The sequence below is a fragment of the Medicago truncatula genome, chromosome 4 (genome assembly GCF_003473485.1).
Source record: "Medicago truncatula cultivar Jemalong A17 chromosome 4, MtrunA17r5.0-ANR, whole genome shotgun sequence".
Lineage (NCBI taxonomy): Eukaryota > Viridiplantae > Streptophyta > Magnoliopsida > Fabales > Fabaceae > Medicago > Medicago truncatula.
This window is the reverse complement of record NC_053045.1, coordinates 54,302,449-54,325,904: the sequence shown is the minus strand read 5'-3', so window position 1 is coordinate 54,325,904 and position 23,456 is coordinate 54,302,449. Positions and strand designations below refer to the sequence as shown.

The window sequence follows — 23,456 nt, the reverse complement described above, 5'->3', positions numbered from 1 at the left end:
TCAAGATAAATACCATAATTCCAATTCAAAATACTGAAGCAAACACTCAAGCAACCTCTGAAGCAAACCTAATAGTTAGAAATTCATCCTAAAATCCAAAGCATTTGACTGAAACAAATCTTAGACCCCTACTTTTTCTACCATAGTAGAAATATTGTTACTCCAATATCAATCTTCACAGATTTGAGATTAATACTGCAAGATGTTGTTGACCCTTTGGAAAATGGGAAAGGTCTCTTCAAATTAGGGGTATCCCAAGATTCATTTTCCAACTTCACTTGCTTTAGTTGATGACTCACCATTTAATTTAGTAACAGATTCAGGAATTGGGCATGGACTATTCAAATCAAGGGTCTCCTTAGATTCACCAATCATGTTCTACACTTCTGTACTTTTGCTTGATGATCCATTGGCCAAGCTATGATCAACTTCAGAAAATTTAGACAACAGGTCCTATATGAAATAAAGAGAAAGTATCAAATACAATATTAGAAAGAACGAATTAATACGAATGAATTAGATACAAAGTTACGTAAATTTTTGGAATTTACACCCTTAACATGTGAACATATTAATAAATGAATGTGAATATTTGTAATTAAATTACTATTTTGAACTTCTTAACATGTGCAAATTTGCACATGATAGAAAAACTATAATAATAATAACAAATCACTTGGTAAAGAAATATAATCAAAACCATATTCATAGCATCAAGCAGCTCAACACATGGTTTGTTAACCAAAGAAGTGACATCACGATCAAATAGAACTAAATCAGTCTCCTTGATTCCATCAAGAACACGCAACTTCAGACGATATCTAGAGCATGGTGAAAAACAAGTAAAAATCAGTATTTAATGATATGTAATCTTCGAAAATTATTAAGGTCAAAGTGTCATATTACCTTGGTGTGACTTTCGAAACAAGTTTGCAATTACCACAATATTACATATTTAAATCTGAAATGACCTTTGTTACAATTGCATGCTAAGTACCACCAATGCTCCCCTTCCACTGTCCCTCTTATGCTTCCAGGAACAACATAAACACATGTCTATATTGAAACTAAAAATCACAGTTTATTGTAAGTTCGGATTAGAGGACAGCTTGTGTGTGTGGGTTATGAATTGAATGATTGTCATAAAAAAAAACTACCTTTGTACACATTTTCAAGACTTGTAAAGTCCCTTTAGGAGTGAAATTAAGCATGTCTTCAGATTCAGTCAGGCTTGTAGGATCAATCAATTGAATCAATCCTTGATTATGATTTTCAGCAACAGCATTAGGATTACTCAAATAATACATCATGTTTGCAATAGGCTATACATTTATACTGTTAGACGGGTTTATATGTAATAGTAAAATCTATGTGTTGATTATCTTGCACGTAGTACATGTGCCTCTGGTATTTCTGGGTTAAATAACACTTTGGATGAGTTGATAGTATTCTGTAGAACAGGTTTGTCCGCGATATTGAGCATGTGGAAAAAAAAATCATTAAATGTAAATATTAAACTTACATTCATATTATAAATATTCTAGTTTAAAACACATACCATTCCAGACCTTGATTTTAGCAAATAGTACTGCAACAGCATTGACTGAATTACCAGGTCCAGAAGCAACAAATGAGTTTAGTATTTCGACATGGTTGCCAAACAAGATTCAAAATGAAAAATATTGATTAGTTGATCATAATGATATATAAAGAATATATTTAGTAATAAAAATATGCATGTATTGAACCTTACCCATATAACGACAATACAATTGAACTATTAGATTTATACTCCAAACCTCCTTCTGAAACAAAACTTTTATGTAAAAAGTTAAACAGAACAATTGCTTTTTATGTCAAATTATTCAACATTCACATCACATATCAAAACCCTACATTATCATTGCACAACGAAATGCATCTCTCTTATTCCTTCCATTTTCGGTAAAAACTTGGGGTATAGGTGCTACCCCCACTCTCTCTAATGGTGTCATTCCTAATCCTGTCATGTCTGATCTTACTACTCATCCAACGCAACATCCTCATCTTTACTACACTTACTTGATTCTCGTGTTGACTCTTAACCGCCCAACACTTCGGACCATACAACATCGCCGGCCGGTCTTACTGTTGTCCGATAGAACTTTCCTTTCAACTTAAGCGGTACGTTCTTATCGCACAAAACACCTGAGACTCTTCTCCATTTCAACCACCCAGCTTGGGGTACGATATGATCTCCAACTTTCACCTCCAAGGTAGACCTACTTCTCCTTCCACTGAAGTTACATTCCATATACTCCATCTTGCTTCTACTCAAGCAGAAACCATACATCTCGGTGCTAACTCTTGGATGTGTTCCGTCAGTACATCCAAAACTAAAATAAAAAGATAAGGACTTAGGGTTGGCCCTTGGTGCAATCCTATTGTTATGGGAAAATCTTCAGTAGCCCCAGCTTGTATCCTCACACTAGTCGAAGCTCCCTAATACATATCCTTGATAGCCCTAATATAGGTAATCCTAACCCCTTTCTTCTCCAGGGTTTTCCACAAAATCTCTCTAGGAACTCTATCATACCCCTTTTCCAAATCAATAAAAACAAAGTGTAAGTCTTTTTTATCCATCCCATATCTCTCCATCAAGCGTCAAAGTAAGTAGATCACTTCCATAGTCGACCTCACATGCATAAAACCAAACTGGTTATCCGTAACTCGAGTCTCCTTTCTTAGTCTTCGTTCAATCACCCTTTCCCATAACTTCATCACCCTTTCCCATAACTTCATGGCATGACTCATTAGCTTAATTCCCATATAATTCGCACAACTTTGTATATACCCCTTGTTCTTATAGATTAGAATTAAAGTGTTTCGTCTCCACTCGTCCGACAAATTAAATTTGAAAATAAAATCAATGTTAAAACAATATTATCCTAAAAAAACACTATTAACATAAATAAAATCAATTCTAAAAACACTATTACATTTAATTTTCTCTCTCTTCCATTTTTTTCATAATCAATAGCCAATGAAAATTATTTTAACATCTTCCTATAAAAATTTATTCCAAAGAAAACACAAAAAACTAAACTCCAAATTCTTATGTTTTAGTTTTCTTAATAAGTGTGATTTTTTTTTTTTTTTTTGCTTGCAATTTGGGAGGGATGGGGTATATAAATATATAAATAAAACGAAGGTGAAAAACAGAGTATTAAATGAAAGCCAAAAAAACATAAAAAAAACGTGTACCCATAACATAAGAGGTGATACAGGAAAAAAGAATGACTAGAAAAATTAATTAATCTAATCAAACTGGAAAAATTACAAAAAATTGTGTTAATTTGTAGTTATTTTATTTTATTTTTTTAGGAAATGTTAATTTGTAGTTTAATAGATCAATTAAATGAATCACATACATAAAAAACTTAGAGCATCTTCTCTTAGTTGACAATTTTATTATTTTTTTATTCAATTGAGTAATCAACACTTCTACCAAATAATCAACACTTCTTATTTTTTTCTCTTTTTATTCATTCAATTTTTCTCTTCTACTAAATAACTTAAACTACTCAATTTCTCATTTATTTCTCTATTCTCTCACTCTCTCATCTATTTTTCTCTTCACAACTTAATAACTTATCATCACAATCAAACAAAGTGAGTGTTAAGAAGAATTAAAATAAAATAAGGGCAGTTTAGTATTTTTTATATTTAAAATAGAATAAGTGCAGTTTAATCTTTTTATATGTTGGTTGACAATTTTATTATTTTTTTTATTCAAATAATTAAGTAAAAAATAATTTTCAATTTGTCCTAATTCTAATTTCCAATTGATTTATTTATTAGAATCTAAAATAACAATAATAAACTTATCTGTTCTTAAAAAAAAAAAAGAGTTTAATTGGAGTGCTCTGACAGTGTAAAGTATATTTAGATGAAGTTCACCCCCAAAATTGTTCGATTTACTCTGAGAATTTGATTTGACTTACGGTTTGTTAGATGAATTAGAGTGGGGTTATAATTTTGGTTTTCATTTAATACTCTGTTTTTCACATTCGTTTTGTGGAAAGCCTTTTTATTCTGTTAATAATTTGAGTGCAATTTTCACCTTCGTTTTTGTTTTACTTCTCCCACACCACACCACCCTTCTTCCTCCTTCCTGTCACACGTTTCCATCTTCTCCCAACTAACTTCATTTTCTCTTCCTTTATTCAATCAACATTTTCCAAAACAGATAACCATATCCTATAGCACTCACTGAAACAGATCCAAGGCACATAAACCCTTATCCCCAATTTAATTTTTCTGTTTTTTATTCCTCATACTAATTATGCAATTTGTTGTTGTGCAGCTGGTTCTCATGATAAATCCGAGAAGGAGAAGAAGAATAATGATTTTGGTGCGTGTACTAATTGTTTTTAATTCTCCACATCCTTCTTCCTCCTTTCTGTCATAACCCTTATTCCCAATTCTAACCAAAATTAATAATCAATTATATAACTGCAGATACTCCAGTCTCTAAATCTGTTTGTGCCCACCTGGTAATCCTTTTATTCCAATATATTAAAAATGTTTATTATTCCTCGCAGGAACATCATCTACAGGTATCTTTCAATTCCTATTTCTTTGCAAACTTTCTATTGTTTTGTTGATTTGACCTTTTCATCATTGAACGCTTATGTATATTGTCTAAACATTTTACAGATCATGGACGTTTGTTTTAGCTTTTATAGCTCTAATCAGTGTTCACATAACTCCAATTTATATGGCTTTTTTGAGCAAGTCCGCGCTTTCAGTATTGGATGTCATTATGAATGTCATTTTTTTCATGGATTGGGTTCTTGGGTTCTTCGTTGCTCACGAGGACAGTACCACACATGCACAAATGGCTAGGAACTATCTTTTAAGGAGTTATGGAATCCCCGACTTCGTTTCTTTAATTCCTGTACAACTATTCCTATGGCCATCCAGTAATGTGGTATACCTCAACATGGTATACATCATATTCATCGTAGTTCGCCTTTGGCGTTTCAGGAGAGTTATAGTTTCGATTTCATGGTAAGGGGTTTACATAATATAATTTTATAATTATCAGCTGTTTTTGAGATTTTTATGACTGAGTAGTATCGCATTAGAGATAGAGGAAGACTTGAAGAAAAAATATAAGAGAAACTATTAAAAAAGATTTAGAGATTAATGGGTTGGATACTATGAAGCACAGATACGGACACGACACGGACACCGACACAACTAGTTTTTTAAGAAAATCACACAACTCGGTGTAATTGTATGTGTCGGTGTCAGACACGACACGTGTCCCAGTGTCGGACACGTGTCGTGTCCAACACCGATACGACACCGTCAAATATAATTACACGATTTTCTCAAATTATTAGCGGTGTAGGCGTGTTGGTGTTTGTATCGTGTCCAGTGTCCGTATCCGTGCTTCATAGGTTGGATATAAATATAAATTATGATAAAGAAATAACCACGTACAATGGTTAACCGGATAAACACACTTTATGGTTGCCTCACAAAAGGCTCTAATTACCATGTTGAATAAGAGAGAACATAGAGACATGATGAAAACCGTGACTGAATAGCATTACAAAAGGTCTATTATATAGGAGATTATACACTTAATTACAAAGAGAATATTCTACGTACTATGTTGTGCTTAGTTTAGAGAGTAAGCTAGAATATATTTACAACGTAGATATAATTTACTATTTAGTTAGATATCAACAATTATGATTAGAATCAGTTATGAAATTGAGTTTTTATTTGTTGATTATTCTCTATTTATCATGATAAATTTGGTTCTCTTTTTTTTCTCTAATATTCTCCTGTATATAAAATCCTGCCAAAGCCGGTCCCAAGCCCGGGTAAAAGGAGAAGGTTGTGTTAGGCCTCGACAACCAACGTAAAACTTTGTCGAATCTCTATGACATGGACCAAATACGAAATAGTGTGATTGCTAGGTCGTTGCCCGGAAGCAACGCGCTGTATAGCTCAAGTATAGTGTCAAATGAGCAAGGGCCGCTGCATCGCCGCCTGGATGTAGTGAAAAATAAGCAAGAGTTCCCACATCTTCTTGAACGGGTGCGGGTAAAGAAGCTAGTTCATGAGTAGGATTTGTTTTGGAACACGGAATATAGGTAATCTTACGGGTAAATCTATGGAAGTAGTAGACACAATGATTAGGAGAAGGATAAATTATATGTGCCTACAAGAAACTAAGTGGGTGGGGAAAAAGGAGAAAGAATTAGATAATTCAGGATTTAAGCTTTGGTACACTAGCGTAGTTAGATCGAGAAATGGGGTAGGCATCATTGTGGATAAGGAGTAGAAGAAAGATATTGTGGATGTTAAAAGTATAGGAGATCGGATTGCCCTAAAGTTTGTAGTGGAACAAGACACCTTTAACGTAATTAGCGCTTAAGATCGGATTATCGTGTGTCTTCTAATATAGGATATGAATATCGAGCCACTAAACTAAACGATAGTTTATCCATTTTACATTATATCTTTAGTTTATGACAAAAAATTATTTTTTGTACAGGTTGGAGGCAAAAAATCCAAAATGGTTTGAATGGACTCCGTTTATAAAGTTTATCTGGGTAAGCATCTGACATGTTATGTTTATAACATTCTAAAATAAAATGTAGATTTAATGACACGAAGACTAACAATATAAGTGATTTTATATAGGTTATCCTTTTAAATATGCACATGTGGGGGTGTATATATTATCTTATTGCTTCAATAGACCCTGATGAAGGAATGTCATGGACTAGTGGAAAGAAAGATTTCTTCAAGCAGACGTTCAAAACAAAATATGTGACCTCCACGTATTTTGCAATGACCATATATTCAACAGTTGGTTTTGGAGATTATCATGCCTGCAGTGTTGCAGAGATGATCACTTGTATGATCAACATGATAACAAATACGGGGTTAAGTGCACAAGTGCTCGAACAGTTTATAGAGTTGGTCAACGAAAGGAGAAGGCGCAAGAAGAAATCTGTGAGTAAAACTTTTATAATTTTCACCAATTTTTAGTTAAACTGCAATTTAGTTCGTAGCTTCATTAACAATGTAGTGCAAGGGCCGGGAATCGAACCTCAAATTTCTCATTTCTCCACACTTGTCGTGTGTAACTCTAACCATTAGACTATTTGACAAAAAAAAGTTGAGCATATGTAGTGTACATGTCTACATAGTTGTAGAACTGGAAAATAATTTTCTAAATATTGTTTCAAATGGTTTTTTTGGCTTAAATATACTTTTGATCTCTTAACTTTTAAAAAGTTATGAATTTTGCCCACTATAAAAAAAATAACGCGAGGCCAAAATTACTTTTTTTTTTTTTTTAAGATATGGGGTAAAAGAGCATATTTTCCTACAAACAGAGGGTTAAAATTGCTTTTTTTTTTACAACTTTTTGTAAAGTTAGGGGGCAAAATTGTTTTTTTAAAGGGGCCAAAATCACAACTTTTTAAAAATTAAAGGGTAAAAAATGTATTATATCGTAAGTAGTTTAGAGACTTTTAAGTGTTAATATAGGCTCTAGAAATTAGCTTGATGTGCAAATGACGGATTTATCAGAGCTCTCAAAGCTAGGAGGTTGACTCAAAGACTTCCTCCTCAAGTGTCCCGTTTAGGAAAGCATTGTTTTGTCCAGTTTTTGTTGCCAACCTATGGAGAGTGAAAGAGTCAATATAGTTGTGACAATTACATGGGTTGAAAACTGATGAAAAAGCCTCGGTGTAATCATAATCATACCTCTGATGAAAACCCTTCAACTATGTTGCATTCTTTAATATAGAATTATATTCATCATCCATAGCAGAACCAAGTAGGGTGTGACAGGGCATGATTGAGGTGAGATATTGGAGCCACATAAGATGAGTTTCAAGGAGTGGTTGTTGGATTGATAGTGGCTACACATAGCTTGAGAATTCTATAAGGTCAAGCTTTGTGGCATAGGAGCAAAGTTTCAATCTCCTCCGTGGAGTCAAATTTGCCACTAATGAGAGAAATTGTGGACTCGCCTATAGCATTGATTAAACTGATTAGAGACTGAGTATTTGATAGGAATTCAAAAACAGTTTTTGCATGTATCTAACCTAGTGCTTCGAATATCTGAGCAAAGCTGGCAAAGTTTACATGAGTATGTTGCTGAAAGTAGGCATGAACCTTGTCCCAAAGGATCCACGTGTGCTTACAACCAATCTTGTGTGTGAGCATCTCTTTAGTCACAGTAAGTTGAAGCCAAGACAGTGGATTTTAGAAATCCGAATAACTTACATTTCTAAAATCCAAAATTCCCCAAATTGTTAAAAGTTAAATAACTTAAGGACAAGTTAGATCATCTTTTTCCTATTATTGGTGAATGAATTTTTTTCCATCTTTCTATTTTGCACTGCGTTCTTAACAATTAATAATAATAATAATAATAATAATAATAATAATAAGGCTATTAATCTGGATTGCTTTGTATTTGTATTTGTATTTGTATTTGTACTTGTATTTGTATTTGTATTTGTACCCCAAACCAAGCTATATAGGTTTTTACTAGACTATGCTTTAGCTCTACTTATTCCGATGTTGCGACATGCCTTCCAATTTCAGTTTTTGTGGGATTTTAGACCCATAAATTTCCTCTAAAAGATCCGTTCTTCTTTAACCGTCTGATCTAATAGAATGGTAGATAGTCTTCACTGTATTTTCCCCGTCTATTGAATGGGCCGGCCCCGTTCGACTGTGAATGGATTGAACATGGGTTAAGACTTAAGATTAGATATGAGTTTTATTAAGTTCCTTACCTACCTATCCTATCAGCTCACACTTAACCACAGAGTTTCAGCAATGTGGGCTCTATTTGCTTCGCAGCGGGATACATGAGCAGCCAATATACCAAATAGGCCTCAGCCCTCTTTTTGAGGTCCAGACTAACTATTTTAAACTTATATAAGACATAGGTCTCTAGGTCCATGATTAAATCTATCCGTTCCTTGCAAAATTCATGGCCCAACTTTTTTGATCTTCATAATTATAGTTTAACATAGAAATAGCAGGACAAGTATGTACCTTCCATATCTCGCAGCGAAAAGGTTAAATTAGAAGCTGGTGCATCCTGGTTTTGCATTAAAAGGTTAAATCAAAACATTAAATTAGAAGGGAAAAATATAATAGGAAAAAGAGGATCTAAAAGAGAAAAAAATTCATCCACCAATAATAGGAAAAAGATGATCTAACTTGTCCTTAAGTTATTTAACTTTTAACAATTTGGGGAATTTTGGATTTTAGAAATGTAAGTTATTCGGATTTCTAAAATCCACTGTCTTGGCTTCAACTTACTGTGACTAAAGAGATGCTCACACACAAGATTGGTTGTAAGCACACGTGGATCCTTTGGGACAAGGTTCATGCCTACTTTCAGCAACATACTCATGTAAACTTTGCCAGCTTTGCTCAGATATTCGAAGCACTAGGTTAGATACATGCAAAAACTGTTTTTGAATTCCTATCAAATACTCAGTCTCTAATCAATGCTATAGGCGAGTCCACAATTTCTCTCATTAGTGGCAAATTTGACTCCACAGAGGAGATTGAAACTCTGCTCCTATGCCACAAAGCTTGACCTTATAGAATTCTCAAGCTATGTGTAGCCACTATCAATCCAACAACCACTCCTTGAAACTCATCTTATGTGGCTCCAATATCTCACCTCAATCATGCCCTGTCACACCCTACTTGGTTCTGCTATGGATGATGAATATAATTCTATATTAAAGAATGCAACATAGTTGAAGGGTTTTCATCAGAGGTATGGTTATGATTACACCGAGGCTTTTTCATCAGTTTTCAACCCATGTAATTGTCACAACTATATTGACTCTTTCACTCTCCAAAGGTTGGCAACAAAAACTGGACAAAACAATGCTTTCCTAAACGGGACACTTGAGGAGGAAGTCTTTGAGTCAACCTCCTAGCTTTGAGAGCTCTGATAAATCCGTCATTTGCACATCAAGCTAATTTCTAGAGCCTATATTAACACTTAAAAGTCTCTAAACTACTTACGATATAATACATTTTTTACCCTTTAATTTTTAAAAAGTTGTGATTTTGGCCCCTTTAAAAAAACAATTTTGCCCCCTAACTTTACAAAAAGTTGTAAAAAAAAAAAGCAATTTTAACCCTCTGTTTGTAGGAAAATATGCTCTTTTACCCCATATCTTAAAAAAAAAAAAAAAAGTAATTTTGGCCTCGCGTTATTTTTTTTATAGTGGGCAAAATTCATAACTTTTTAAAAGTTAAGAGATCAAAAGTATATTTAAGCCAAAAAAACCATTTGAAACAATATTTAGAAAATTATTTTCCAGTTCTACAACTATGTAGACATGTACACTACATATGCTCAACTTTTTTTTGTCAAATAGTCTAATGGTTAGAGTTACACACGACAAGTGTGGAGAAATGAGAAATTTGAGGTTCGATTCCCGGCCCTTGCACTACATTGTTAATGAAGCTACGAACTAAATTGCAGTTTAACTAAAAATTGGTGAAAATTATAAAAGTTTTACTCACAGATTTCTTCTTGCGCCTTCTCCTTTCGTTGACCAACTCTATAAACTGTTCGAGCACTTGTGCACTTAACCCCGTATTTGTTATCATGTTGATCATACAAGTGATCATCTCTGCAACACTGCAGGCATGATAATCTCCAAAACCAACTGTTGAATATATGGTCATTGCAAAATACGTGGAGGTCACATATTTTGTTTTGAACGTCTGCTTGAAGAAATCTTTCTTTCCACTAGTCCATGACATTCCTTCATCAGGGTCTATTGAAGCAATAAGATAATATATACACCCCCACATGTGCATATTTAAAAGGATAACCTATATAAAATCACTTATATTGTTAGTCTTCGTGTCATTAAATCTACATTTTATTTTAGAATGTTATAAACATAACATGTCAGATGCTTACCCAGATAAACTTTATAAACGGAGTCCATTCAAACCATTTTGGATTTTTTGCCTCCAACCTGTACAAAAAATAATTTTTTGTCATAAACTAAAGATATAATGTAAAATGGATAAACTATCGTTTAGTTTAGTGGCTCGATATTCATATCCTATATTAGAAGACACACGATAATCCGATCTTAAGCGCTAATTACGTTAAAGGTGTCTTGTTCCACTACAAACTTTAGGGCAATCCGATCTCCTATACTTTTAACATCCACAATATCTTTCTTCTACTCCTTATCCACAATGATGCCTACCCCATTTCTCGATCTAACTACGCTAGTGTACCAAAGCTTAAATCCTGAATTATCTAATTCTTTCTCCTTTTTCCCCACCCACTTAGTTTCTTGTAGGCACATATAATTTATCCTTCTCCTAATCATTGTGTCTACTACTTCCATAGATTTACCCGTAAGATTACCTATATTCCGTGTTCCAAAACAAATCCTACTCATGAACTAGCTTCTTTACCCACACCCGTTCAAGAAGATGTGGGAACTCTTGCTTATTTTTCACTACATCCAGGCGGCGATGCAGCGGCCCTTGCTCATTTGACACTATACTTGAGCTATACAGCGCGTTGCTTCCGGGCAACGACCTAGCAATCACACTATTTCGTATTTGGTCCATGTCATAGAGATTCGACAAAGTTTTACGTTGGTTGTCGAGGCTTAACACAACCTTCTCCTTTTACCCGGGCTTGGGACCGGCTTTGGCAGGATTTTATATACAGGAGAATATTAGAGAAAAAAAAGAGAACCAAATTTATCATGATAAATAGAGAATAATCAACAAATAAAAACTCAATTTCATAACTGATTCTAATCATAATTGTTGATATCTAACTAAATAGTAAATTATATCTACGTTGTAAATATATTCTAGCTTACTCTCTAAACTAAGCACAACATAGTACGTAGAATATTCTCTTTGTAATTAAGTGTATAATCTCCTATATAATAGACCTTTTGTAATGCTATTCAGTCACGGTTTTCATCATGTCTCTATGTTCTCTCTTATTCAACATGGTAATTAGAGCCTTTTGTGAGGCAACCATAAAGTGTGTTTATCCGGTTAACCATTGTACGTGGTTATTTCTTTATCATAATTTATATTTATATCCAACCTATGAAGCACGGATACGGACACTGGACACGATACAAACACCAACACGCCTACACCGCTAATAATTTGAGAAAATCGTGTAATTATATGTGACGGTGTCGTATCGGTGTTGGACACGACACGTGTCCGACACTGGGACACATGTCGTGTCTGACACCGACACATACAATTACACCGAGTTGTGTGATTTTCTTAAAAAACTAGTTGTGTCGGTGTCCGTGTCGTGTCCGTATCTGTGCTTCATAGTATCCAACCCATTAATCTCTAAATCTTTTTTAATAGTTTCTCTTATATTTTTTCTTCAAGTCTTCCTCTATCTCTAATGCGATACTACTCAGTCATAAAAATCTCAAAAACAGCTGATAATTATAAAATTATATTATGTAAACCCCTTACCATGAAATCGAAACTATAACTCTCCTGAAACGCCAAAGGCGAACTACGATGAATATGATGTATACCACATTACTGGATGGCCATAGGAATAGTTGTACAGGAATTAAAGAAACGAAGTCGGGGATTCCATAACTCCTTAAAAGATAGTTCCTAGCCATTTGTGCATGTGTGGTACTGTCCTCGTGAGCAACGAAGAACCCAAGAACCCAATCCATGAAAAAAATGACATTCATAATGACATCCAATACTGAAAGCGCGGACTTGCTCAAGAAAGCCATATAAATTGGAGTTATGTGAACACTGATTAGAGCTATAAAAGCTAAAACAAACGTCCATGATCTGTAAAAAGTTTAGACAATATACATAAGCGTTCAATGATGAAAAGGTCAAATCAACAAAACAATAGAAAGTTTGCAAAGAAATAGGAATTGAAAGATACCTGTAGATGATGTTCCTGCGAGGAATAATAAACATTCTTAATATATTGGAATAAAAGGATTACCAGGTGGGCACAAACAGATTTAGAGACTGGAGTATCTGCAGTTATATAATTGATTATTAATTTTGGTTAGAATTGGGAATAAGGGTTATGACAGAAAGGAGGAAGAAGGATGTGGAGAATTAAAAACAATTAGTACACGCACCAAAATCATTATTCTTCTTCTCCTTCTCGGATTTATCATGAGAACCAGCTGCACAACAACAAATTGCATAATTAGTATGAGGAATAAAAAACAGAAAAATTAAATTGGGAATAAAAAGAGAAAAAAATAAGAAGTGTTGATTATTTGGTAGAAGTGTTGATTACTCAATTGAATAAAAAAATAATAAAATTGTCAACCAAGAGAAGATGCTCTAAGTTTTTTATGTATGTGATTCATTTAATTGATCTATTAAACTACAAATTAACATTTCCTAAAAAAATAAAATAAAAAAACTACAAATTAACACAATTTTTTGTAATTTTTCCAGTTTGATTAGATTAATTAATTTTTCTAGTCATTCTTTTTTCCTGTATCACCTCTAACTCTCTCAAAACAAACAGGTTGTAAGACTAAACTACCTTCGTTTTTGTTTTACTTTTTATTCCCAATTTAATTTTTCTGTTTTTTATTCCTCATACTAATTATGCAATTTGTTGTTGTGCAGCTGGTTCTCATGATAAATCCGAGAAGGAGAAGAAGAATAATGATTTTGGTGCGTGTACTAATTGTTTTTAATTCTCCACATCCTTCTTCCTCCTTTCTGTCATAACCCTTATTCCCAATTCTAACCAAAATTAATAATCAATTATATAACTGCAGATACTTCAGTCTCTAAATCTGTTTGTGCCCACCTGGTAATCCTTTTATTCCAATATATATATGCATGTTTTTCAATTTTAGAAAATAAACTTTGATTTTTATATTGTGATTGTTGTGTTTTTCGTTTTGCAGGAAGCTGGTATTCGAAACATGCATAATTCTTGCTTTATGAATGCAATTTTCCAGGCATTTATTCATACTCCGCACCTGTATCATGGTCTTGGTAATTTCCAGCATCGTCCATGTAAGCATTTTAATAAGTAATACTTGTTTGATACTCCACAACTTCTATAACTGATCTATATTATATGGAAATTGTTTAATTTGATTTTCAGGTAGTCACAACGGTTTCTGCTTTATGTGTGCTTTCCAAGACCTCTTTATCGAAGCCTTGAGTCCTTCTCGATCCATAGTTATTCCTTCCAAACTTTTTGAAAACTTGAAACGTATCCTTTTTTTCTATCAGTGTTGTTAATTGTGAAGATTTATCTATTTTTAAATTGAATGGTTTGTGAATTGTGATCCTTGACATAAATGGTAACAGGTTTCAGGAGTACTTTTGTAAAAGGTCATCATGAGGATCCTCACGAGTTTATGCAGTCAGCTCTGTATCATCTGCGAAAATACTTCCCAAATTTCAATAATTTAATCAATCAAATATTTGGGGTCGTTTTTGTTAACAAAGTATGATGCACGTTAATTCTATTTTTTCCCTGTTAACAAAGGTTTTAAATTATATGGTAATATATATATATATATATATATATGGACAGCATTTTAGATAAGTATGGCTGAGCCTGCCTCGATTGTAATCGTGTAGTTGCAAATAGAATATTGTGGTTGAGAACTGAAATTTAAAACTTTGCCTCTTTGTGTTTTTTTTTATTCTCAGATGATTTTAATTATATACTTTTTTATATTTGTTTTTTCAGCTTCAATGCCATTGTGGTTGCTTTGCTGATGATAAATTTGGGACGGAGTTTGAGTTGAGTTTAAACATTACCGTCCCAGATCGCATAGAAAACATTCAAATGGCTCTGAATAATTACTTTGAGAAAGTACGGGTGAAAAGATATTGTAGTTTCTGCAAAAAATATAACTTCAGTGATAAATGGTTGCTGCTTACCGAACCACCTTTAGTTGCTATAATTCACTTAAAAAGGTTTGGCAACAATGAATGGAAGATTGCGAAGCCTGTTTCTTTCTCCATGGAATTGGACTTGAAGCCATATAGTACTGGCAGTGACAATGTAAGTTTGGAGTTCATTTTACACTTTCATACTTTTTTTTTCTTCAAGTTTTTGGCATACAGCTTTTTAAATTTTGTTTACATTACATACATTTATATTGCGGAAAAATAAGGCTTATGCGTTAGAAATTAAAATTTTGATATCGTTGCAAAGACCTTAAAATCCTTCATGTTGCAGCCACAATCATATTTGTGGACTGCAATTTAAAACCACGAATTTGATCTCCATTTGATTTCCATATTGTTTGATTCATTTTTTATTTAACAGGTCTCTTGGAAATATGATCTATATGCGATGGTTCATCATAAAGGAGATGTAATTGCTGAGGGGCATTTTGTTTGTTATGTTCGTAGTGATACAGGTCAATGGTACTTGATGGACGACGCTGTGGTACAATATAATGGAAAATTCTTTCTATAAAAAGTAATAGTATAATGGACCAGACTTAGATGTGGTGTCATATAACAACAAAATTGATTCCTTTTCAGGTAATTAAAGCTGATGAAGCAGAAGTCTTAAGCAAAGAAGCATACCTTTTGTTCTATTTACGGAAAGGTACACCCAGGTTCTCTAGTCTTGTGGAAAATTAAGGAAGAGTTACCAAATAAAAAAGTGAGTGACAGGGATGAAGAATGTGATTCTGTATTGAAAGACGTTTTTTACATTGATTTGTAGCTAGTGTCATGTTCAATAGAAATTCAGTTAATGAGATAGTATGGTCAATTTTAAGGTCCCCTATCCCTAAAAGAGTAAACTACCCTTGTTTTTGTTTTTAATTCTGCCACATCCTTCTTCCTCTTTTCTGTCATACGTTCCATCTTCTCCCAACTTAACTTCATTTTCTCTTCCTTTGTCCAATCAACATTTTCCAAAACAGATAAACATATTTTTTTAGCACTCATCGAAACAAATCAAAGCCACATAAACCCTTATCCCCAATTTTATTTTTCTGTTTTTTATTCCTCGTACTAATTATGCAATTTGTTGTTGTGCAGATGGTTCTCATGATAAACCCAAGAAGGAGACTAATTCTAAACCCAAGGAGAAGGAGAATTATTTTGGTGCGTCTAGTAATTGTTTTTGTTTTTAATTCTCCCACATCCTTCTTCCTCCTTTCTGTCATACGTGCACATAAACCCTTAATCATAATTCTAGACCAAAACTAATAATCCATAATATAACTGCAGGTTCTCGAGTCTCCGAATTTGTTTGTGCCCACCCGGTAATCCGTTTTATTATAATATATATGCATGATTTTCAATTTTAGAAAATAAAATTTGATTTTTAAATTGTGATTATTGTGTTTTTTGTTTCGCATGGAGCTGGAATCATAAACATAAATAATTTTTGTTTTATGAATGCTATTTTCCAGATATTTACTTATACTATGCCACTGTATCATGGTCTTCCTGATTTACAACATCCTCGTCCATGTAAGCATTTTAATTTATCAATTTGTTCCTTTATTGTTTTAAGAGCAACGCTATATTAAAAAAAAAAAAAAACGGAACAAAATACATCACTTCTAATTTGAAAGGGTTCCATCTTATAATTCAAAAAGATGAAATCAACTTAATAAGTAAGTGATGATGAATTGAAAGGAAAAAAGAGATAGAGAGCAAAGTTAATTGAATGTGTGGGTTTTGCGGAGCCAACCACGTCATTTTTCGCTTTCGAGGGTTGTTAGCTTCGTAAAACTTAGCATTTCTCTTGTTTTAATATCACGATTTTGATTTTTAGAATTTGAAATTGTTTAATTTGATTTGCAGGTGGTCACAACGGTTTCTTCTTTTTATGTGCGTTTCAAGACCTTTTTATCAATGCGCTGCATCCTTCTGGTTCCACAGTTGTTTCTCCTTTAGAGCTTTTTCGAAAATTGCAACGTATCCTTTTTTTTTTTTTTTTTCTTTCTTTCTATTAGTGATGTTAATTGTGTAAATTTATCTATTTTTAAATTGCATGGTTTGTGAATTGTGATCCTTGACATGTATGGTAACAGAGTTCAAGCGTACTTTTGTAACGGGTGATCATGAGGATCCTCACGAGTATATGTTGTCTGGCTTGATTCAACTGCAATCATACTTCCCATATTTCAATAATTTAATCAGACAAATATTTGGGGCCGTTATTGTTTCCAAAGTATGATGCCCGATAATTCTATTTTTTCCCTTGTAGTTTATTAGTGAATAGTTAAATTAGTTTTCTCCCATTCCTAAGGTTTTAAATTATGGTCAGCGTTTATTGGTAAAACAAACAAATATGGACAGCATTTACATTGCACAGTGTTTTAAAATAATGTCTAGAACCACAAGGTTTTGTTAAGCACATTTGACTGTGATTCTTTGCATTCTCAAATTTTTACAATGGTCAAAACTATAATTACAATTATTATGATTTAAAACTCTTACCATGACATTGTGGATATTGAAGAAAATTATGCAGATTTTAAAACCTTGCTTCTTTGTGCTTTTTTTATTCTCAGATTATTTTACTTATATACTTTTTTATATTTGTATTTTTCAGGTTCTATCTCGCTCTTGTCGTTGCTCTGCTGATGATGCTGAGGACATATCTGTGGAAAAGCTTGACCTGAGTTTAAACATAAACGGCCCAGATAACATAGATAACATTCAAAAGGCTCTGGTATCTTACTTCGAGGTAAAACAGGAGAAAGTATATTGTGGGATCTGCAAAGAAGAAAGAACCGACGAGAAACAGTTTGTGCTTAACGAAGCACCTTTAGTTTCTATAGTTCACTTACAAAGGTTTGACAGTCATAACCGGAAGATTGTGACGCATGTTGCTTTCTCCATGGAGTTGGACTTGCAACCTTATACTAATGACGCTGACGATGTAAGTTTTGAATTCATTTTACACTTCAATACGTTTTTTCTCTTCCAGTTTTTGGCATGCAGGTATTCCAATTGCGTTCCAATCATGGTTTTAAATTCCTTCATGTTGCAGCCACAATCGCATTTGTGGACCGCAATTTAAAACCACGGTTTTGATCTCCATTTGATTTCCATATTGTTTGACTCGTTTTTGATTTAACAGGTCCCTTGGAAATACGATCTATATGCGATGGTTGAGCATATAGGAGATTCACCTGATTCGGGGAATTGGGTTTTCTATATTCGTTCTGCTTCAGGTCAATGGCTTTTGATGAATGACACTGAGGTATAAATATAATGGAAAATTCTGTCTATAGGCTACCCCTATTTACTTATGTATATAGTTTCTATTTGAAAATAAAAAGTAATGGTATAATGGACTGGACTTAGATGTGGTGTCATATAACAACAAAATTGATTCCTTTTCAGGTAACTCAAGTTGATGAAGAAGTCGTCTTAAGGAAAGAGGCATGGCTTTTGATTTATTTACGGAAAGGTACACCCAGGTTCTAGAATGGTCAGTTTTAAGGTTCCCCTCATGTAAAAAGTGTTGCATATTATCTCGTTTCCCTAGTACAGAAAAATTGTTTGTGTCCATTGGTTAATGGTATATTTGAATTCTGTTACTGCAGCTAGCTAAGTTAACTAGGATTTTTTTTTTTAACTAGTTAGTATTTCACTTTTCAGAGGATACACCATCAAGGGAGAATAAACCAAGGGAGAATAAACCAGTTGAAGCACATGGGTCTAGAGGACAGATGGTGCGTGTTCCTCCTATCATCAAGGGACTAAGAAGATTGTTCAAAAAAAAAAATCAAGGGACTAAGAAGGAGCAACAAAGAAAGAAAGCGTAACAAAAAATTTGATTAAATAGAGTGATTTTCACTAGGAGAGGGTGTGGAATATGACAGCTCAAGGCCTCTCTCTCTGAGACTCTGAATTCTGCATTATTTCCTTTTTTCCTGTACTGCTCTTGCAGATTTTCTACTGCACTTTTCCTGCTTTTTCCCTAAAAGGATTCTGTCCTCTTTTGCTTAATTTACATTAAACAATTCTTGTTCTATTCACTCAATTAATCATATCAGTACAAGGTTCCATCACATCCATTGTTATTTTGTTATTCTTTGTTCTTATAAAAGGGTTCATACCCTTTCAGAACGCAAGAAAATGAAGAAGGCAACTTAATGCCAACCCTGTTTAGAAACCTGTAGGAAAATCCAAATGCAATTCCTTGATGCCATTTTCAACTATACATTGTAAATCAATCATAACTGATATGATGGGGGAGTGTAATTCATAACAATATGATTCATGTGAAGTGTAATCTTCTTTCTTTTTAATGTACTCTAACAAACACTAGATCAAAAGTTTACATTCTTGTGAAGTGTAATCTTCTTTCTAGTACATATATGGAATCCTATAATTAATATTTCACTTCATTCAACCTCATATCACTAATTCAAACATATCTGTAAGGATAAAACACAAAGTAGGGTAAATTTCTATTGAATCTTAGCTCCAACCCATATCATATCTGTCCCAATTAGAATTGTTTATACTAAGGTTTGTTCATTAGCATGTTTCACTTTTTCCTCTTGCTTGCGTGTTAGTTAGGTTAGTTTGTTTTTCTGTTAAGTTTGTTATCTTTACATGTTTCATTCTAGTTAGTAATTTTCAGCTCAAGTCCACTTTGTATCTATATGTGATAGAATTATTGTCAGTTATTTAAGTAGAGTGTAAGCAAAAAACTACAATTTTCACCTATAAAATAGAATTTGATAAACACAAATCAAGATAATCCAACAAGAAAAGTTATTCATACTGATTCAATTCACAGTGCGTCAGAATTAAGAGATTATTAATTATATACTTAGTATAATTGCCAAGAGCATACTTGGAGGAACTAAAAATGACAAACAGAGACACCCATTATGTGACAAATATTCAAATATTAATTTTTAATTTGAATATGAAATTAAAAGAAGCATGTGGGTTCTGTTTGTTTTCGGGCTTTTGAGGTGTGAAATTTGTTTGTAGGCTGTTGGAATTTTGTCTATGGGGTACTTGTCATTTAAACACAGTTCATTTTCAAATATATTATTAACCACAATAATACCATCTTATGTCACCTCATTCCCTTGGATTTTTCTTCAACAACTTGAAGATCTCATTCTAGTTACAGACTCAAGTCTCAAAGTATACATATATGTGACATGGAAAATAGAGAATGTGTGAAAAATCAACATTAGTCTTCATCTAAACGACTAAACCGTTTACATTTCATTTTTTTTAGAATATGTATACTATTCATTATTCTACTTAACCACATTTTAGTTATGTTTATCAAAATATAAAGGATTGGTATTTCCTCACACTTGCATGAATCCATTTTGAATCAGATGCCTTCTTCAAAGAAGAAAACAAAACCAAAATCTGACAAACAACATGTTATTAAATTAATTAATTACCTCATTCATGAACCTCATTGTTACATAAGCATTTAATTTCTTATTGATCAATTAGTCCACAACTTCTTTTCATAAACAAACTCTTTTTCTCAGACTCTCATGGAAAACAAAGACACCTTAAAATTTCCACACCAAACTCACAAAAACAACAATATTTCTTTGATCCCTCATGAAATAGACAAACCCTATGAGAACAAAGAAAGAAACACTATTAAGAAGATTCCAAAAACATCAAACAAAGGTCATCAGAAAAAGTATCTAGGAGTGAGGCAAAGGCCATCAGGAAGATGGATAGCTGAGATCAAAGACTCATCACAGAAACTAAGACTATGGTTAGGTACTTTTGATAGAGCAGAAGATGCTGCTCTGTCATATGATTCTGCTGCAAGGCTTCTTAGAGGAAGAAATGCCAAAACTAACTTTCCAAATACTCATGAACAAGATTTCAGCATTTTAGGGAAGAATCCTAGAGCTTTTCAGCTTCTTAAGCATGCAATGATGAAGAACCATGCAGTTTCTTAATCATCATCTGTTTATTCCACTGTCATGATGCCATGGTAAAATGACCAACTTGACGCGATTGTTGAAGAAACTATAGTTTGTTCTATTCCTGATGATGAAGGTTCTACAGCTGCAGGGTGTAGTGGAATTTCATTTGGAAATTCTAAGGTTTATTCTTCTGTTGTTGTTGCTCCTTCTTTCAGCGCTTCTTAATTCTCATTGTTAATTAACTAAAGGCTTAAATGTGTGTTTAGTCCCTGCACTTTCGCCCAGTTTTGGCATTGGTCCCTACGCTTTTTTTTGTTTGGCATTGGTCCCTGCACTTTCTAAAACTTTTGGCTTTAGTCCTTCCGTTAACTTTCCGTTAAAAAAAAAAAACCAAAACTAACGGTGTGCCACGTGGTCCAATCATGACACGCCACGTGGCACACTAAAAAACAAAAAAAATCAATTTTTAATTATTATTTTATTCATTATTTTTTACTTAAAAATATCATTAGTCCCTGCACTTTCTGCATTTTTTGATATTAGTCCTTTGGTATTAGTTCTTAAACTTTTTTTTTTTTTAAATACTTTCAATGAAATTATTATGTTTTAATTATTGTTTTGTTCATTATTTTATTCAGAATAATCATAAAAAAATGAAATCAAAAAATCTTTGTTAAAAAAAATTAAGTAATAATTGTATAACATTGCAAATGGAAATTGTATCGTATTAACACCGTAACAATAGATAAAAATCAATAAAGAAGATGGAAATTAAGTTGCACCTTGGCAATATAGTCTCCCCCATAAATTGATTGTAACAAAAAATTAAATTCCTATATTGCCAAAGTGCAATTTAATTTCCATCTTTTTTGTTGATTTTTATCTATTGTTACGGTGTTAATACGACACAATTTCCATTTGCAATGTTATACAATTATTACTTAATTTTTTTTTAACAAAGATTTTTTAATTTTATTTTTTTATGATTATTCTCAATAAAAATAATGAACAAAACAATAATTAAAACATAATAAATTTCATTAGTATTTTTTTTAAAAAAAATAAAAAAAATTCAAGGACTAATACCAAAGTGCAGGGACTAATATCAAAAAATGCTGAAAGTGCAGGGACTAATGATATTTTTAAGTAAAAAAAATAATGAATAAAATAATAATTAAAAATTGATTTTTTTTTTGTTTTTTAGTGTGCCACGTGGCGTGTCATGATTGGGCCACGTGGCACACCGTTAGTTTTGGTTTTTTTTTTTAACGGAAAGTTAACGGAAGGACTAAAGCCAAAAGTTTTAGAAAGTGCAGGGACCAATGCCAAACAAAAAAAAGCGTAGGGACCAATGCCAAAACGGGGCGAAAGTGCAGGGACTAAACACACATTTAAGCCTTAATTAAATAACCCCTTAAACAAGTATGTTTTAAGTATTCATTCTTCTTCATTTTGTTTATTTCCAGTTATTAATTTATTTATGTTCACTATATATCTGATATATGTTACATATGCATGCTGCCACTATATATATATGATTGATGTACACAAGTTTATGCTTTTATTTCTCGATCTAATTATAATGTTGTGTGCGTCATAAGATTTTTCATATTTTCATCGATCCTTGTATTGTGTATATCTTTGGGAAGTTTTTAAAATAAGATACACAAACGACTGCAACATTAATCTTTCTTGATGTCTTCACGACTTCAGGACTGCAATCTGGGCAAGATTATGGTCATATTATCAGTAATCCATTATATCAAAGATTGTGCTGCGACGTTGTTCGTGATTTAATACCTAATATAAGTGTATTCTTTTCCTTTACATATGTAACTCTTCTTTTCTTGTGGTGATTATCAAATGAATGTTGGTTCCTAAAAGACAAAAAAGAGGGAATGAGATGCAGAATTAAAATAAATGTTGGGTTAAATATGTTTTTGGTCCCTACGTTTTGCACGATTTTGAGAATTAGTCCTTACATTTCAATAAATGTTTTTAAAATCCCTACATTTTTCCTGAGTTAGTGTAAATAGTCCCTGTTGTCAAATTTCTAACGTGATGCCAATGTTGGCGGTTCAATCTCGCCGGAAAATGGCGGAGAACTTCACCACGAACTTTCTCCGCAGCTTCGTAGATGCGGATCGCCGGTGTTCGTCACACTTCTGGTGAAATATGTTGGTTTAGAGGGGAAGATTTGGAGGCCGAAAGCGATGATGTTATCGTTGAAAGTGCTTGTTGTTGCGGGTGTGGAAGGTGTTGTGGCGGAGATTTGGTGGGGTGGGGTTGAACTTGTTATGATGGCCTGTGTTTCATCAACATGGCACTGATGGCAGGGACCAATTGCACTAACGGAGAAAAAATGTAGAAATTTTAAAAACATTCATTGAAATGTAGGGACTATTTTCAAAATTGCGCAAAATGTAGGGACCAAAAACATATTTAACCCATAAATGTTTACAAAAGGCCAAGGACGTGAATCATGTGCAGTAGAACTTG

At 33.2% G+C, this 23,456-nt stretch overlaps 2 protein-coding genes, 1 long non-coding RNA gene and 1 pseudogene across 3 annotated transcripts; 3 read left to right on the top strand and 1 right to left on the bottom strand.

Moving 5' to 3' along the window:
• The first annotated feature begins 3,945 nt into the window (after positions 1 to 3,945).
• On the top strand, positions 3,946 to 6,680 carry LOC25480798 (potassium channel KAT6-like). The gene is made up of 4 exons (XM_039832852.1): positions 3,946 to 4,393; positions 4,501 to 4,598; positions 4,699 to 5,052; positions 6,557 to 6,680. Exons 2-4 carry the CDS (start codon positions 4,564 to 4,566, stop codon positions 6,624 to 6,626), a joined length of 459 nt encoding a protein of 152 aa, XP_039688786.1. The 5' UTR covers positions 3,946 to 4,393; positions 4,501 to 4,563; the 3' UTR covers positions 6,627 to 6,680.
• A 40-nt stretch (positions 6,681 to 6,720) lies between these two features.
• On the top strand, positions 6,721 to 19,100 carry LOC25480797 (uncharacterized). Its single transcript, XM_039832812.1, has 19 exons — positions 6,721 to 6,818; positions 6,911 to 7,020; positions 13,705 to 13,752; positions 13,860 to 13,894; positions 13,992 to 14,103; positions 14,195 to 14,305; positions 14,404 to 14,543; positions 14,792 to 15,109; positions 15,377 to 15,499; positions 15,598 to 15,664; positions 16,105 to 16,170; positions 16,297 to 16,331; positions 16,482 to 16,542; positions 16,879 to 16,992; positions 17,109 to 17,248; positions 17,633 to 17,962; positions 18,164 to 18,286; positions 18,430 to 18,496; positions 18,688 to 19,100. The coding sequence occupies exons 1-19, from the start codon at positions 6,721 to 6,723 to the stop codon at positions 18,852 to 18,854; spliced, it is 2,265 nt and encodes a 754-aa protein (XP_039688746.1). The 3' UTR covers positions 18,855 to 19,100.
• Positions 9,528 to 12,622, bottom strand: LOC120580005 (uncharacterized). Its single transcript, XR_005645618.1, has 3 exons — positions 12,556 to 12,622; positions 10,994 to 11,051; positions 9,528 to 10,902 (listed from the first exon to the last, which is right to left on the bottom strand). It is a non-coding gene; the product is annotated as an uncharacterized lncRNA (long non-coding RNA).
• A 389-nt stretch (positions 19,101 to 19,489) lies between the features above and the next one.
• Positions 19,490 to 21,211, top strand: LOC25493933 (ethylene-responsive transcription factor 1-like; annotated as a pseudogene).
• Positions 21,212 to 23,456: the final 2,245 nt, after the last annotated feature.